Source organism: Salminus brasiliensis, chromosome 12 (genome assembly GCF_030463535.1).
Source record: "Salminus brasiliensis chromosome 12, fSalBra1.hap2, whole genome shotgun sequence".
NCBI classification, from domain to species: domain Eukaryota; kingdom Metazoa; phylum Chordata; class Actinopteri; order Characiformes; family Bryconidae; genus Salminus; species Salminus brasiliensis.
Genome location: NC_132889.1, coordinates 6,961,845 through 6,977,637, shown reverse-complemented (window position 1 = coordinate 6,977,637; position 15,793 = coordinate 6,961,845). Strand labels below are relative to the sequence as shown.

Genomic DNA, 15,793 nt, shown 5'->3' with positions numbered 1-15,793 from the left:
AGGTAGCGTATCGGTGCATCCCTAATGAATGTGGTTGTCAGAATTAATGTTCTGGGTACAGGATCTCAGCTTCTCTACCCTAGTTAGCTTAGTGTGTACTGAGAGGTCACGTAGCCCCGCCATTGGTCGTCTTGTGCTGTTGTGCTCAAGTATCCCAGTGATCCCAGTGAGTCAAAATGGGCTGGATACAATCTGAGAGAGTGTGTTTGAGAGTGTAAAAAAAGGCCAAGCCATTTTCTTTTTGCATTGCGCTGCAAAAATCTACAGTTAAGAGACATTTCTGAGCAGGTATTAGCAAAGATGAGATTGGTGACCTTCAAAGTCCTGTGTCTGAGGATGTGTTAGCCTAGCATCTCCTCATCCATACCTTTACAAAGTAGCTCAATTAGAAGGGGGTGTCCGCTTACTTTTGGACATGTTTAACCTAAAGCACACAGTTTTAGGACTACAATCCTGAGGGTCTGAGAGCGTAAATGAAGCCGAAGCAGTTATGTTGTGTGTTGCGCTGCAGGATTGTGCGGTCTGGACAGGTATTAGCGGAGGTAAGATTGGTGACAGCCTAAGTCCAGCATTTGCTAGCAATGTTAGCCTAGCATCTCCTGCTCTGAGCCAAAGAAGGAAACATCAGATACTAAACACATCTTGGCTGATGAAAGCATCTCGGATAAGCGATAAATTCTGCTACTCTGATTTTGTACTGAACAACCCCTTTAAAGTACAGCATATGGACAAAAGTATTGGGACACTTGCTCGTTCAATGTTTCTTTCAAAATTAAGAGTATTAAAAAAGAGTTGATCCTGCTTTGGTTGCAGTAACTGTCTCTGCTGTCCAGGGCAGAAGGCTTTCTACTGGATTTTGAAGCATTGCTGTGAGGATTTGATTGCATTCAGCGACAAGAGTGTTAGTTCAGACTGGAGTATGAACAAAGCTAAAGCAGTGTTCTTGCATATGGATTGTATGGTGGAAGGGTTTTGCCATTTCTTGCAGTCTCTCTCTCTCTCTCTCTCTCTCTCTCTGTCTCTCTCTCTCTCTCTCTCTCTCATCCCTCTTCTCCGTCTGTCTCTCTCTTTGTGTCTTTTTCTGTCTGATAGGATGTGAAAGGCTGTCCCTTCTTCTCACATCCTCCCCTCCCTCTGGGTAACAGGGAGTCCAAACCAGCACATCCTGCACTCATTCACACAACTCTCTCGCTCCTCTCCTCTCTTCTTTTTCTGTGTGTGTGTGTGTGTGTGTGTGTGTGTGGTTTTATACCTGGTAATATCTGCCTCTAAATGAGTGTGTAGTGGTGTGTAATGTTGCAGCCTCACACACAGCTCAGCTGCTGCCGCAGACCCAGTCAACAAAACACACCCGTCAGCAGTCTCTTGTGTCTCACACACACAGCAAGAGAGCGAATGTACACTATTTGGACAAAAGTATTGGGACACCTGCTCTTTCCTTTTTCCTTTTGAAATCAAAGGTAAGAATTAAGAGTTTCTCCTGCTTTTGTTGGAGTAACTGTCCAGGCAAGAAGGCTTTCTGCTAAATTGTGGAGCATTGCTGTGAGGATTTGATTGCATTCAGGGACAAAAGTCTTGGGTGAGGTCAGGATGTTGGATGTTCACCATCCCACCACATCCCCAACTCCCCAACTCATCCCAAAAATATTATATGAAGCACCAGTGAACACAGTGCCACAGCTCCTCAGCTCTGGGGGGCTTTATACCCTTATAGCCCATGCCTGGTGTTAGGCAGCATGATCCCAATACGTTCATGTTTATCTGCTCCAGAGAGTCTTATTCTATTGGCAGTACTTCACTACAGGTACTAGACAATCTGTATGTGCATTCGCACATCTGTGTCAGCTATGGGTTAAACTTCATCAGAAGGGGTGTCCAAAAACTTTTGGACATACAGTGTATTTAGCTGTTGCTGTAGGATAGGATGGATGGCCAATGCTGGCTGGTTAGCTGGGACCAGTTCTGCTATATGTGTGATAGTAATGCGGTCAGTGAAAGCAGCGCAGCTTGGCAGACTGTGTGTGTGTGTGTGTGTGTGTTTAGTGAATTTTCTGCTCTGTCTGTCTGTCTGTCTCTCTCTCTCTTTCTGTCTCTCTCTCTCTTAATTTTTTATATCTCTCGTCCACTCTTTCTTATTCTTCTTATTTACTTTGTTCATCTCTCTCTCTCTTTCTCTCTCTCTCGCTCTCTCTCTCTCTTCTCGCATGTACTTTCTGTATGTCCGCCTGTCTGTCTGTCTCTCTCTCTCCCTTTCTCTTTTATGTATCTCACTTTCACTGTCTCTCTCTCTCCCTCTCTATCTCTCGGCCACTCACTTATTCTTTTCATGTACCTTCTGTATGTCTGTCTGTCTCTCTCTCTCTCTCACCCTCTCTTCCACTTTTTTCCGTGTCACTCTCTCATTTTCTCATCCTTTTCTGATTGTGTCTCATCCTCTCTCTTTCTCTCACTTTCCATCTTTCTCACTTTCTCTCTCTCTTTCTTTCTCTCTCTCTCTCTCTTTCTCCTCTGTCTCTCTGTCTGTCTGTCTTGCATTCTTGTGAATTATTCAGCTCTGGTGGCTGGCTGGGTGGAGTGTGTGTGTGTGTGTGTGTGTGTGTGTGTGTGATGCTGACGTGGGAGAAGGTTATTTTTAGTGTATAGAGTGTGGGGAGAGTGTGTGATGGATTGATTTTTCATGCTCGTGTTCCTGAAGTCACATGCTGCTGTTCCTGCTGCTGCCTTTGCCACCACCAAACCTCTACCTGCCCTAAAACACACACACACACACACACACACACACACACATAGACAGAAAGACACTGCATCCTCGGCCAAACCCCCAACCTGCCACCAGCTGTTTACCACCACACATAGGCCAATTGTCCTGTTCAGGCTCCGCCCACAAATGTGCTCATTCAGAGCTTCTACTGTGAGGTTTTTAGAGATGGCAGCTACAACCTCATTCAGCCTAATGAGAAACTGAGGCAAGATAGACTAGTCAAATTGGAACCCTACAGACGTAGAAGCTTTGAAGAACCCTTACACTGGTAAAGAACCTTTACAGCAAGTTGTGGTGTCCTCACACTCTCTTCACGCATCTCTACTGCAAACATGGTTCTTTAAGGAACCAAAAGTGGTTCTTCTATGGCATCGCTCAAACAACCATTTGAAGGGCCTTTTTTATTTTCAGAGCGTGGTTTGAAGTGCTGTGCTCCTGAGGGGGACTGTGTTGTTGTTATTTAGGCTAAAACTGGAGTGTTTACTCAGGATTGCTGCCTCGCCATTCAGCTCTGCAGAGGGTTTATTTTCGAGAGAGTTTACAGACTAAAGTACGTCACCGCTTCGGTTTGTCTCTGCAAGACCAGGGAAGATCTGGACGCAGGCAGATCAGATATTCAGAGATGTTGCTGTACTTCTGTTGACTGAGATAAGATTGGTGACAGTCTAATTTACAGAGCAACTTACAAGATTACTTGTATTACAGAGCTGGGCCAATGTAGAGTTAGGAGTCTTGCCCAAGGACTCTTATTGGTGTAGCGCAGCAGCAAAGCCACCCAGACTGGGAATCGAACCCCAGTCTCCCAAGTGATGTGGTAGCACACTGGTAGACAGGTAGTGCTGTTATCTCTTGCGCCACACAAACCACGTTCACATAACACTGCGAGTGTAAACACACCCAAGACAAATTTAAAACAGATGCAAATCCGGTCCCTCGAACCTCTTCAGGAGGTGGTCTGATATGAGGTGCATTTGAGCCACATAGCACCATCTACCCACCCTGGAACGAGCAAGGCCTCCTCTCCTCTGATCATAGTGACAGCACCTTAGCCAACTGGCAAACTGCTAACTGCTGTCTGACATGTCTGAGAGAGTGAAGTCGAGTGACTGGTGTTGAAGTGACAGAAAGTTGAAATGCTATAGGTTATGTCGTGTTTGGACACTGAATGGACAAAATTATTGGGACACCTACACATTACACCCACAGGAGCTTTTATTTTACTTAATATGAAGCCGCTTTCTACAAGATTTAGGAGTGTGTCTTTGGGAAGTCTTCCCCTGATTGATCCTGAAGAGCGTTTGTGAAGTCAGACAGTGATGTTGGGCGAGGGAGCCCTGGCTCACAATCTCCGTTCTAGTTTATCCCAGAGGAGTTCGATGGGGTTGAGGTCAGGGCTGTGTGCGAGCCACTAGTTCTTCCATACCAAACTCACCCAATCTCAGCTTTATGTCTTTATGCCTTCACTGGGACTAAGGTGCCTATTGGCCAACTTCTGAAAAACAACCCCATAGCATTATCCCTCCTCCACCAAACTTGGTACAGTTGACACTGTCAGGAGGGTAACGTTCTCCTGGAATTCGCCAAACCCAGACTCGTCCATCAGACTGCCAGATAGAGAAGCGTGATTCTTCACTGCCACTGTCTGTGTGCTCTACACCACTCTATCCGACACTTGGCTCTGTGTTTGATGACGTAAGGCTGGCATGCAGCTGCTCAGCTGCCATATAGCTCCTGGCGCACAGTTTTTGTGCTGAGCACTCGACGATCCTGCTCTGTAACTTTTTACGTGATCTGACACTTCGCGGCTGCGTGGCAGTGCCTTCTTAACACTTCCACATTTCAGTGACACGACTCACACTTAATGGTGGAATATCTAAGAGGGAAGAAATTTCAGCCACGCCTCCTATTACCGGACCACGCTGGAGTTCAGTGAGCTCTTTAGGACCACCCATTCTTTAACTAGTGTGTGAAAGGCCGACTGCGTGGCTAGGGGCTAGATTTGATACACTTGTGGCAATGAGGCTGAATGAAACACCTTAAGTAAATGACTAGAGGTTTGTCCCAATACTTTTGTCCATATAGTGTAAGTTAGCTAGCAGGGTAAACACCACATTACAGACGGTGCTCCAGCTAACCGAGGTTCAAATCACAGAAGTTCAGAGGATGAAACCTCTCGAGTGAGTGATACTGATACGGTCGCTGACCGGTGGCTCGTACCTTAACTAGCATTAGTTTAGCCAGCACAGCGTGGCCATGGGCACCATGTAGGGATAGAGGGTGCAAAGCTTGGGTGCCAGACATGTATTGGCTGATTGACTGTATTTGGAATAAGAAGAGAAAATGTAGAAATTTCCTTCCCAATATCCTTTAAAAAGCTTAATGAGGGTGGCTCGTTTACTGGGTGTAGTCACTGAGATAAAATTGGGCGTGCAGTGAAGTACATGCAAAGAGACAAAGAGAGAGAGAGAGAGAGAGAGAGAGGGAGCAAATTAAAGAAATTATGCTCCTCATGTCATGAGTAAGTAACAGTTGAGAAGTATCAGGCGAGAATACACACACATACACACACACACACTTCTGTGAGTTCTGTCTTTTCTCTTACAGTATACACCATCTGGACAACAGAAAGGCAGACTGCATGGCTAGGTGGCTACATTTACACTGGGGGCCCAGAGGAGCTAGATTCACTTCATTAGAAAGAACGCTCAGATTTAGGTTTCCAGGGGCTTTAAGCAGTAATAAATGTTTGGAGTTTCAGTTTGAAACTTCGGTGGAACTTTCAAGAAGATGAAAAAGTCTCCTTAAGGTTCGTCAAAGCACCTTAAGAGGTTCCTCCACAGTTTCCAACCAAAGATCCTCCAAAAGGTCCTCAAGGATCTTATATATGAAGCCGCCCCACCCTTGCAGCTGTAATAGCGTCCTCTCTTTTGGGAAGGCTTTCTACAAGATTTAGAAGTATGTCTGTGGGAAGTGTCCCCCTGATTGATCCTGAAGAGCGTTTGTGAAGTCAGACAGTGATGTTGGGCGAGGGAGCCCTGGCTCGCAATCTCCGTTCTAGTTTATCCCAGAGGAGTTCGATGGGGTTGAGGTCAGGGCTGTGTGTGGGCCAAACTAGTTCTTCCATACCAAACTCACCCAATCTCAGCTTTATGTCTTTATGCCTTCACTGGAACTAAGGGGCCTATAGGCCAACTTCTGAAAAACAACCCCATAGCATTATCCCTCCTCCACCAAACTTGGTACAGTTGACACTGTCAGGAGGGTAACGTTCTCCTGGAATTCGCCAAACCCAGACTCGTCCATCAGACTGCCAGATAGAGAAGCGTGATTCTTCACTGCCACTGTCTGTGTGTTCTACACCACTCCATCCGACACATGGCTCTGTGTTTGATGACGTAAAAAGGCTCCTTGGAGGTTCGTCAAAGCACCTTAAGAGGTTCCTCCACAGTTTCCAACCAAAGATCCTCCAAAAGGTCCTCAAGGACCTTATACTTTTAACAGTGTACATAAGGGCTGGGTGGTCCAGCGGATCTGATCTACTGTGATCTGAGGATCGCTGGTTCGTATCCCGATCACGCTGCTAGCCTTCAGCAGTCAGGGCCTCGAGAGAGCACAATTGGCCTTGCTCTCTCTAGGGTGGGTAGATGGCGCTATCCCCTCACATCACTCTAGTGCGGTGCTGTCTGTCACTGGCGTCTGCTAGCCAGTGCGTCAGAGCCAGGGATACAGCGTTTTTCTCCAGACACGTTGGTCGCCTGGTGACGTTGCATGGAAAGCAGTCGAAAAAGTTGTTGTGTGTGAGGGGGGGTAAGGTTTCCCATACATGTTGGCTTCGGAACATCAATTATTTGCACCACTGGTGCCACCAGGGGCACTAACGTCTTTCTTTTCAGAAAGTTTTGCAATGCTCAATGTTTCCAAACGGCCGAGGGCCAACGATATTGAGTCGTTCATACAAAAGTTTCCAGTTAAGAGTTAAACTTGAAGAGACTGTTCTGACAAGCAAATTAACCTACCACGTTCTCCCATCACGCCCCCCGAAATATCCCTCAGAGTTAATCCTATCACAGGACGGAATGAACGCTAGAACGAGAAGAGCGAGGCGATATCCAGAGCGTAATGGAGTTTTCGAGTGGAGGCGTTCATTTAGAAGAAGTGGAGAGAAGGAGGAGGAGGAGGGAAGGAAAAAAAATTAAAGTGGGCTCTATCTGGAGTTCATTAATAATGCAGGCCCCTGCTCCAGAATGATGCGGATAGTATTAGGAAAGCAAACAGCCTGGGACCTTAAAGCAAGATGAGGAAATCGATACATATTTACATTCCAGCACAAAGGCCTCTTAGGTCAGCTCGGCCGTCTGCTGCTAATTACGCGCCGGCTGATTTACGCACACTGCGTTACACGGCACACCGAAAGATATAGTTCAGAAAACAAAGCGAATTTACCACGTTTTTTACCCTCTTACCTCAAATGCAGTCCGTCAGCCAGGTCTGTAGTTTGCTTGAACTGCAACTATGAGATGGATGTAGCTAAACAGCAGGGCTGTGTTTTGGCAAGAACCTGCCTACAGAATTAGTCATGCACCAATCCAATACTAAGATCGGATATCAGTCCTGATACTGACAAAATGAGCTGGGTCGAGTATCAGATCAGACCGATCAGAGTAGCATACAGGGTCCTATTTTACACTATGCTCATTGCTATCTTACACCCCACCAACAGTCTATCAACGCCTTCCACCTGCATCGTTTAAATAGCGACTCTGCTTGTGAATATATCTACACTGATGGGCGTGGTGGTCTCAAAATGAGGGGTGTTCAGGTCAATTTCTGGTGTATTGCTGTCTTTGCAACGGAAAACACAGGAGCTCCACTGACTGAAATCTGAAAACCTAGGCAGACGTCAACAGTCAGACGTTCCTTGCTATCTTGGCAGTGAATTGTCAACACAGGCGCGTGCAGCCCAACGCTTGTACCCCCCCCCCACACACTTTACACCACTGAAATAGCAATCCACAAAAGTCAGACCACACCTGGCTCTTAAAGGGAACGGCGAGTGACAAGCTGATTGGTTTATTTTTGCACGTTGCGCCCAAAAACACACCCATGATTCATTAAGAGACTCAGTACATGCCGGATCCCTGTTTGCACCCCACCGGCACAGGAAAACCTGCTGCCACAAGGACCTCTAACCTGGAATGCGGTAACTAGTCTGGAGATGATCAGCTGCTCTCCAGTATTAGCAACACCATATTCTCCCGAACTCGCCGTCAGTTCGCCAGCTTTGACCAGCGCTTTCGTTAGTGGACTGGGTGTATGTTTTTTCCCATAGCTGGCTGCTCAGATGTGCAGTGTCTGTGTGCCTGTATTTGTTACTTAGTGGGGACCAGATCCCTCAAGGATCCCTTCGGTATCTCAGAGCAGTGGCTACACACGCCTGTGATGACCATGAGTAATGTAAACCTCAGTCTACAGGCTGTTGCCACTCCCACATACAGTGGCATGCAGAAGTTTGGGCACTCCTGGTCAAAACATGTGTAAATTTGGGGGTGTAAACCTAACAAATGGAGACTGTTACGGGGTTGTTTGGGGGTTTTTGTTTTGGTTCTGCTGGATTTTCCTTTGAATGAAGAGTGGGTTGTGGGTTTTTGCTCTTTTTACCATTTTCTTGTCCTCCATGCCTTCATTCCCCCAGAAGCGCATGTGTGTGTATGTATGTGTGTGTGTGTGTGTATGTGTGTTTCTTGCTGACGGTGCAGACTGTATTCAGCCTAACGGAGCCGGGGCCCATGGCGAGAGATGATTGATGTGCAGGTTGAGCGAGAGAGCTGGAGCGAGGGACGGAGAGGAGAGATGGAGAGATGGAGGGAAACAAGAGAGCTGGCAGAGCGCTTGGAGAGAGAGCAAGAGCGAGAGACGGAGAGCGAGAGAGGGCGTGCAAGAGAGAGAGATAGAGAGAGTTATGAGGGTTAGTCATCAGAACACAGTCAGAATACATTAGTCAAGCGCTCTCTCTCCTCATGTCATTCTTTTCTGCTGTCATTCGTCTCTCACTCTCTCTTCTGTGTCGCCTCGCTCCTGTGTCTGTTCTCCGATGGCTGGCTGCTCAGAAGTGCCATGTTTGTGTGCCGGTATTTGTTACTCTGTGGGGACCGAATCCCTCTAGGATTCCTTTTGGTATCGCAGACCAATTGCTATTGTAATGTAAACCCCAGCCTACCGGCTGTTGCCCATGCCCAATTCCGGTGGCATGCAAACGTTTGGGCACCCTCTGGTAGTTAAGTAGTTGTGTGAGTTGGGTGAGACTATGAACTGACCTCCAAAAAGCATTGTGAAGTTGAAGGGCCTTTCAATCAGTAAGGAACCTTTACATCCACTTCTTTAAACCTTAAAGAGGTTCTTCAAGCTCTCATGTCTTTTACAGTAAAGGTTCTTCATGGAACCACAAAAAAATTATTCTATGCCATCCCTTAAAGAACCTTAACTGAATGAACTCTAGATTTCAAATTGGTTTTGTTTATGATTCTTAAAACCTTGGTACTCTAGTGAAACGGCTCTAATTTTGCACACCAGATCGGAAGCATGGATGCGTTTTCTACAGGGTGCAAACTTGCACAGCGCTGAAAGGAGGAACAGTAGACCACTGCATGCTCTTTGGGAGGGTGTCGCCATTGTTGCTTTCTCTTTCCTCTACAACTTGAGGTGCCCGAGTTTGTCGTCATGCTGCCGTCATGCTAAAAAACCTGTTCTTTGGTTCCAGCTGGGAACGAACCTTTCGGGTTTAGCTAGCTCAGCTAAGAAGAACGTTGCAGATCAAAACTCCTGTCTGTGAAAGTGAAGTCGAGCGACTGGTGTTGGGAGAAACAGAAAGGCGAAATGGGAGACCGGTTCTACTGTGTTTGGACTCGTAGCCGGCCAGCTAGGCTTAGGGAAGCTAGCTAGCAGTCTAAACACCGCAGCACAGACCGTGTTCCAGCTAACTGTGGCTCAAATCCACTCGTTTAGGTTATAAAGCCTCATATCTGAGAGTGCAGAGTCAAGAGAATGGTCTTAGAGGGGTGATTTTCACTGATTTCAGGCACATTTAGCAGACTGCTTCATCCAGGTTTGCTTGCTCTTCCTTTTAATTGAACTCAGCTTGTCGCCAAACTCTCAACTACAGTGGGCTTCAGTGATCAGTGAGCACCCACAGTGCACCCACCCTGTGTCTCTCCTTAATGTACAATGTGGATTGAGCTTATTTGGCCATGGACTAGGTAGACATGTCGTACTGTTGAAATATGGCCCTCATTTTGAGCTACTGTGCACAAGACAAAGGTTTTTAATGTGTGTGTGTGTGGGGGGGGGTGTTTATGTGCGTGTGCTGTATAATGTGGAGATGAGGGAGATTTATAATTGAAGGCTTTCGGCAGATCACAGCAGCGCCCTTTAAGCACACATCTTTCACATCAGTGGAGAGAGGGGTCCTTTCAAAGCACCTCACGGCGGTCACATCACACCACGGCCATATCACACACTGGCAGCCAGCACGGTCAGACCGGACATTCATTCATCCTACCAGGGAGAAGCGCTCCCTCGTTCTTTTCATCTCTCCATCCTGCCAGGCACTTCTGCTGGGAAAAAAACTGAGCTTAGCTTCCGGTCACACAAAAACACACACACACACACACTGTGGAGTGTGTCGGTGGCTTTGTGTGGTGGTTTCAGGGCCTTCTGTTTGACACAGAAACAGGTAACACACCTTTTTGGTTTTTTATACATGTACAAAAGGTCGTACATACTGTATATGCTATAGGGATCATAGGACAGTACACTGTTTGGACAGAAGTATTGGGACACACCTCTTAAGCAATGAATTCAGGGCTTTCATTTAGTCCCTTTGTCCCATGCCACCTAGTCATGCAGTCTGCCTTTCCACACATTGAATTTCAGCGTGGTCCTGTAACAGGAGCCACCGCTGCAACAACAAGAAGTCAGTTGGTAAAATGTATTCCCTCCTAGATATTCCACCAACCATCAACTGTGAGTGGTGGTAACAGTGCTCGTGGTCGGCGAGTGCTGAGGCACATAGTGCATTAAAAGTCTCCAACGCTCTGCTGACTCAATAACTGCAGAGCTCCAAACCTGCTGTTAGAGCTGCAAAGGAGGGGCCAACTCCATTATTAATGCCCACAGCTTTAGAATGGGGTGTCATGAGTAGGCGTCCCAATACTTTTGTCCATGTTGTGTATATATCGTCCCTGTCCTGGAACAGCACCTTCATTTTTCTTTTTATTTGTACTGTTTGACATCATTGTAGCTCCAGACAGCCTTTATACAATTATTTCAAATAGGGATGCACCGATACCACCTTTTCCTTTCCGATACTGATACCAGATTCTCAAGTACCTGCTGATACCGAGTACCGATACCAGCTCTGACTTACCTACTGGATAGATGGCTTTAAATCCTGATATTTATAGTGTTCCACTCTTTTTATAGGTTGATATAACCCGTAAACCTTTTTGGCTCTTTTTGTTGAAGGGTTGGATTTAATCTATAAACAACAAGATGATTGGCTTGTTTTTGTTAAATGCACTGACCATGGATATAAATATCATGACAATATTGGACCTTCAGTGATTTCTTTGAACCGTTGGAGGACAGAACACTGTACCAACTGTTAAGCATGGTGGTGGCAGCGTCGTACTCTGGGTCTGTTTTGTCCCAGAAACCTCAAACCACAAGGTGATCGACTCTCTCAGCATCGAAAATGCTTGCATGAGCATGCTAGCCCTGTATGGGACGACAGTACCTCATAAAGTGAGACATCAAAATACCATGACGAAAAAAGAAGAAAAGAGAGAGGTTTAATCCCAAATTAGACACTGCTTACAAAATTACACACATACTGAAATTATACATCTATACATACCATTATATATCTGTAATAGACCAATATTTACATATATTAATATGTGGAAATCTGAAATCTAGTGCTGTCTGCGTGTAAATGGTGTAATTTTATGACGTAGTTCACTATATAGGGAGTACGGAGGCATTTGAGATACATCAGCCAGAAACATGCACACTCTATTTTCCCCGTCCACACGACTGAAAACCATGCTCTCCAAATTGAAGAGCATTTTTCGAAAAAAGCTTATTTTCAGAAAGAAAAAAATGCGTTTTCATGTGAACAGGTGGCCAAACAGCAGGCATCCAGCCCAAGAACGTCCGGATACGTATAGACGAGGCCTTACAGCAGGCCTCAATATAACACATACACACACACACAGGCCAGGCTGGTAGAGCCTGCGGCATGGCAAACATGTAACCATGCTGAAGTAATGTGTGCATTTGTGCTGTAGGGTACAGTCTGCGCGTGTAGTGTGTGTGTGTGTGTGTGTAGGCGCGTGTGTGTGAAACAACATGAGTCAGACAGTTTCTGCTAGCTTTAAATGGCTCATCATTAGCCACATGCTCCTCGAGTGGTTAGCATGGCTCTAATCGCCAGTGATGCGATGTGTGTGTGTGCGTTAGTGGATGTGTGTGTGTGGCCGGACTCTGGACAAGCCTGGATCTGTATGTGATTCAAACTGACATGCATCTTTGGCTCACTGTACACAAGCACTTGAGGGTGAGTACGCTATGCATATCGACGGCATTAGACGATTCCCCGAGACACTGTTTGCACACATGTACTGTAGCAGCTGTGTGGAGGCCGCCGCTGTAGCTTTCACAGTTTTCCACCTCAAATGTAGCCGATCGGCCAAGGACGTGACCGGGGTCCGAAGAGTCCGATGAGGCTAATTTAGCTAAGAAATGATGTAATGATCCTGTAATAGAAAGCACATGCCTGCACTTGTTGACCAACATGGATATATAGCTGTTCTGGGGGCAGATATTAAAGCAGCATTATGCATGAATTGGCATTTCTTGCTCCTGGGCTCCCCCTACAGCCGGGAGGTGTAATTCGCGCTTTGAGTCATCACTAGAGGACACGCTTTACACATGCATTTCTGGACGAGATGAAACACCCACAATATCATTGACCCCTCGTAACCAGCAAGCAGATTGGCTCTTTTTGTTGAAGGGCGGGACTTTATACATAACCCGTGAGCTAATTGGCTTGTTTTGTTGAAGGCCGGAATTTATCCATAACCTGTGAGCTAACTGTTTTGTTTTGTTTTTTTTTGTTGGAGGCTTGGACTTTATCCATAATCTGTAAGCTGATGGTCTCTTTTTATTGAAGGGTTAGACTTTATCCAAAACTACAGATATTAAAGCAGCATTATACATAAATAGGCTTTTCTTGCTCCTGGACTCCCCCTACTGTTGGGAGGTGTAATTTGAGCTTTGAGTCATGGACAAAAGGAGACACGCAAAACCATCACTAAATTTCCTACAATATCATTGACCCCTTGTATCCAGCAAGCTGGTTGGCTCTTTTTGTTAAAGAGTGGGACTGTATCCATAACCTATGAGCTGATTGGTTCTGTTTGTTGAAGGGTGGGCCTTTATCTGTAATCAGCAAGCTGATTGGCTTTTTGTTGAAAGGTGGGACTTTATTCGTAACCAGCAATTTCATTGGCCCTTTACATTAAAGGGTGGGACTATATCCATAACACGTAAGTTGATTGGCCCTTTTTGTTGAAGGGCTGGAATAAATCTGTAATCAGCAAGCTGATTGGCCCTTTTTATTAAAGGGTGGGGCTTTTTTCCATAACTGAATGGATTGAACAGAAATTAAAATGAGAGAAGCATGTGGACTGAGGCGGTAGAGTAATACTACAGGATTTTACACAACCATATATTGATCAACTATATTCATATGTCAGATGGAATTATGACATTTATTCACGAGACATGTTTGATGGATATGTTTGATGTTTGTGTCGCTGTGTTGCCTTGTGTCTTGTTCCTTAACTTTTGACCCTCACTCCCTTCGAGTACATGATCCTGGCCACCATTATCGCTAACTGCATCGTCCTCGCACTGGAGCAGCATCTGCCTGACGGGGACAAGACACCTATGTCCGAGCGCCTGGTGAGTTCTGCGTATAAGTGTGTGTTTGTGTGGATGTGAGTGAGTGTGTGTGTGTGTGTGTTGGGGGGGTATATATATGCTGAGAATGCTATTTTCCCCATTGTTAGCTAACTCTGTCACATCTCTCTGTCAGCATTTCATTCATCTATTGTGTCCTGTAAGACAAAGCTTCGGTCTATTATTGGATGTTGTAAATGGATGGCAGGAATCAAGAAATCTGCATTCGATTGAGCTCAATCTACATCTTTAACTTTCTACTCTCTCTCTTTTATTCATATTCTTCTGGTGCCGTTTAACCCTATAAGGCTCTTTCATGTTAAATGTTACATAAATATATGGACGCAGTCTTATTTTCATACTTTGTGTTCATTTCGTCCATTTTTGTGCACGTTCTCTGAATTTGTGCCGAGCATTTTAGCCAATAGTTCAAGCAACTAGCCTCTTTTTCCTAACTGCCGTTAATGTAATGTCACCAGGCAACCAATGCGGATTGTGTCCCCAGCTCCGAAGTATCGGATAGCAGGCGCCAGTGTGTGCCAGCATTTCACTGGAGTGATGTGGGAAAAAAGTGCAGTCTAGGTTGGAAGGAAGGAGGTTGGAAAATGGTTGTGTAAAAAAATGAATTATGGTATGACATAAAAAAGAGACATCAGAAAAAAGGACATCAAAGAAAAATCTAAAATACAAGGCAAACTGACATATGCGCAACCAGCCACCACCTCTTTTAGAACTGCCGGCCAGCACCACACTGTTGAATGATGTGGAGAGAGAGAACCCTCTACCCACCCGGAGAGAGCAAGGCCAGTTGTGCTCTCTCTGTCTCCAGCTGCTGATGGCAGGCAGCATGACCCGAGAATCGAACCAGCAGTTCTCCAGTCATAGTGGCAGAGACTTAGTCTGCTGGACCACTCATAGTCTTCAATGGTCTTCCCAATTCTTAAATGCTTTTGGGAAACTGGGCCTACTGGTCAGCAGAGTTAACAGTGGTTGAGCAAGTTTTGTAGAAGTTATTGAAGATTAGTAAGTGAATTATGACTTAGTTTGGAATGATGAGTTATGGTCAACCTCTCTCTCTCTCTCTCTCTCTCTCTCTCTTTCTCTTTCAGGATGACACAGAACCCTATTTCATTGGCATTTTTTGCTTCGAGTCTGGCATTAAGATCCTGGCTCTAGGCTTTGCTTTTCATAAGGGCTCCTACCTCCGCAACGGCTGGAACGTGATGGACTTTGTAGTGGTGCTTACTGGGTGAGTCTGAAATAAACATTTTTACATACATTTGTCCAGGATGAACTTCAGTGTATGTGATAAACTGACTGTAACATAAAACAATGAATATACACTATATGGACAAAAGTATTGGGACACCTGCTCGTCCTCTGTTTCTTTTGAAATCAGGAGTATTAAAAAAGAGATTATCCTGCTTTTTCGGAGTAACTGTCTCTACTGTCCAGGGAAGGCTATCTACTACATTCTGGAGCATAGATTTCTGTAAGGATTTGATTGCATTCAGTGACAAGAGCGTTAGTGAGGTCAGGATGTTGGATGATCACCACCCCACCTCATCATCCCCAACTCCTCAACTAATCCCAATTAGATGGAGCACCATCTATCATTCTAGAGAACATAGTAGTTCCACTGCTCCACAGCTCAATGCTGGGGGCTTTATACCCTTATAGCCCACACCTGGCATTGGGAGGCATGGTGCCAATAGGTTCATGTTTATCTGCTCCAGAGAGTCCTGTTCTATTGGTAATACTTCTCTACAAGGACTAGGCAGACTGTGTGTGTGTGTGTGTGTGTGTGTGTGTGTGTGCATTTGCATCTGTCAGCAATGGGTGCAACTTGACATAGCTGAATGCTTTCATTAGAAGGGGTGTCCACAAACATTTGGACACATAGTGGATAATCAGCGGATATCTATACAAAAAATATACAGTAAACATTGACAAGTGATTCAGAACTTGAACAGTAGTGTGTGTGTGTGTACGTTGAGTGTGTTCAGTTCAGTA

The 15,793-nt window shown here is 45.5% G+C and overlaps 1 protein-coding gene across 20 annotated transcripts in view; it reads left to right on the top strand.

The window, feature by feature from the left end:
- Window positions 1–15,793, top strand: part of cacna1aa (calcium channel, voltage-dependent, P/Q type, alpha 1A subunit, a) — a 172,403-nt gene that overhangs the window by 17,498 nt on the left and 139,112 nt on the right. For all 20 annotated transcript variants that reach the window (XM_072694455.1, XM_072694470.1, XM_072694462.1 and 17 more), the window contains exons 2-3: window positions 13,678–13,783; window positions 14,890–15,029. In XM_072694455.1, coding sequence (XP_072550556.1) covers window positions 13,678–13,783; window positions 14,890–15,029 — 246 coding nt within the window. The remainder of the gene's footprint in view (window positions 1–13,677; window positions 13,784–14,889; window positions 15,030–15,793) is intronic.